Raw genomic sequence first — 1,263 nt, 5'->3', positions numbered from 1 at the left:
TGAGAGAGATTCCTGATTTGCCTGCTACACTCCATGGACAAAAATCTCCTCGGTACTACTTCCGGGTTTCGGGGCTCGGTACTACTTCCGAGTTCGGGGACCATTTTNCCCTCTAAATGCACGCTNGTCTGGCCGCACAGCCCCTCCTTCCTCACCATGGATGAAACGGAAGAGAATCATGATCTTGTCCAGGATCCTCTCCAGTTCCTCATCTGTGGCTTCTTTGTTGCCCGCCCGTAACTTTGAGTCCACGTGCTTGGCTGGAAGAGCAAGAGTTCCAATCAGAAAAGGGCTGTGGGGTCAGAACAGAGGAGACAACTGGACACACAGGCCTTGGGTGTCTACCCCATCACAGCAACAAAGAAAACCACATAAGAACCCCTCCCACCAGCTCCTGTTAGTGCTNCAGGAAGCAAACTGCCTTTTAAAGACAAGTTGTCTCAAGGTAACGAGAACTTTAACAAATTCACAGAGTAAAATAATTTTTTTAAAAAATGGTCTCAGATTGAGTTTTTATTTTTTTTATATTTAAAGTTGAATTTTATTCATGTATATGGGTTAATTTCTCTGCCAGTCCCAGCAGGAGCCAGGGAGAGCGGGCACTGGACCCTCTGAAGCTTCGTTATAAACAGCTGCCAGCTGGAAGCTGAGCTCTGGCAGAGCGACAGGTGCTCCCAACCCATCTCTCCAGCCATCTCTCTTTGTTCCGTGTCACCATGCATGTGTCTGTGTACCATGTATGTGCTTGGTGCCTTTAGAGGACAGAATCCAGGTCTATGGGAATCCAGAGTAGCAGTGAGGTAAACTGAGGCATCTCTCCAGCCCCCCAGCCCCCCCAGTGTGTTAAAAAGCAGGCTTTCTTTTCTAAATTTCATACATGGGCTTTAGGACACATTGCCACAGGCACCAGAACGGACCCTTTTAAAATCTGCTGTAAGAACTATAGTTGACTTTATCAGGGAACTCTCCTTGAGGTCTTAGGTCTCAAGGATGAGGTGAGCTCTCGAGGCCTCTCGCTTCTGAGGAAACAGAGTCACCCTTGATAGTGGTGTACATCACGGCAGAGAGAGCAGAGCCCATGGCTTCCGAGGCCCACACTCCCCTGGGTTGTTAGCCTCCATGGAAGCACCAGTCTGGTTAAACTGCCGATGACTTTCTCTGGCTCTTTATTAGTTCTCTTCCTTTTTTTAAAAAAAAAAGTGATGTATCTATCTATATCTATATATGGATATAGATCGTGTGGTTGTAGAGGCCAGGGTAGGT

General features: G+C 47.4%; 1 protein-coding gene across 2 annotated transcripts in view; it reads right to left on the bottom strand.

Moving 5' to 3' along the window:
- Positions 1 to 66: 66 nt before the first annotated feature.
- The window catches only part of Cul4a (cullin 4A), a 31,325-nt gene continuing 30,128 nt past the window's right edge, over positions 67 to 1,263 (bottom strand). For both annotated transcript variants that reach the window (XM_029480487.1, XM_029480486.1), the window contains exon 12: positions 67 to 260. In XM_029480487.1, coding sequence (XP_029336347.1) covers positions 82 to 260 — 179 coding nt within the window. In that variant the 3' untranslated portion in view covers positions 67 to 81. The remainder of the gene's footprint in view (positions 261 to 1,263) is intronic.

Source organism: Mus caroli, chromosome 8 (genome assembly GCF_900094665.2).
Source record: "Mus caroli chromosome 8, CAROLI_EIJ_v1.1, whole genome shotgun sequence".
Taxonomy (NCBI): Eukaryota; Metazoa; Chordata; class Mammalia; order Rodentia; family Muridae; genus Mus; species Mus caroli.
The sequence above is the reverse complement of the archived record's forward strand: the minus strand, read 5'-3'. Positions and strand labels throughout refer to the sequence as shown.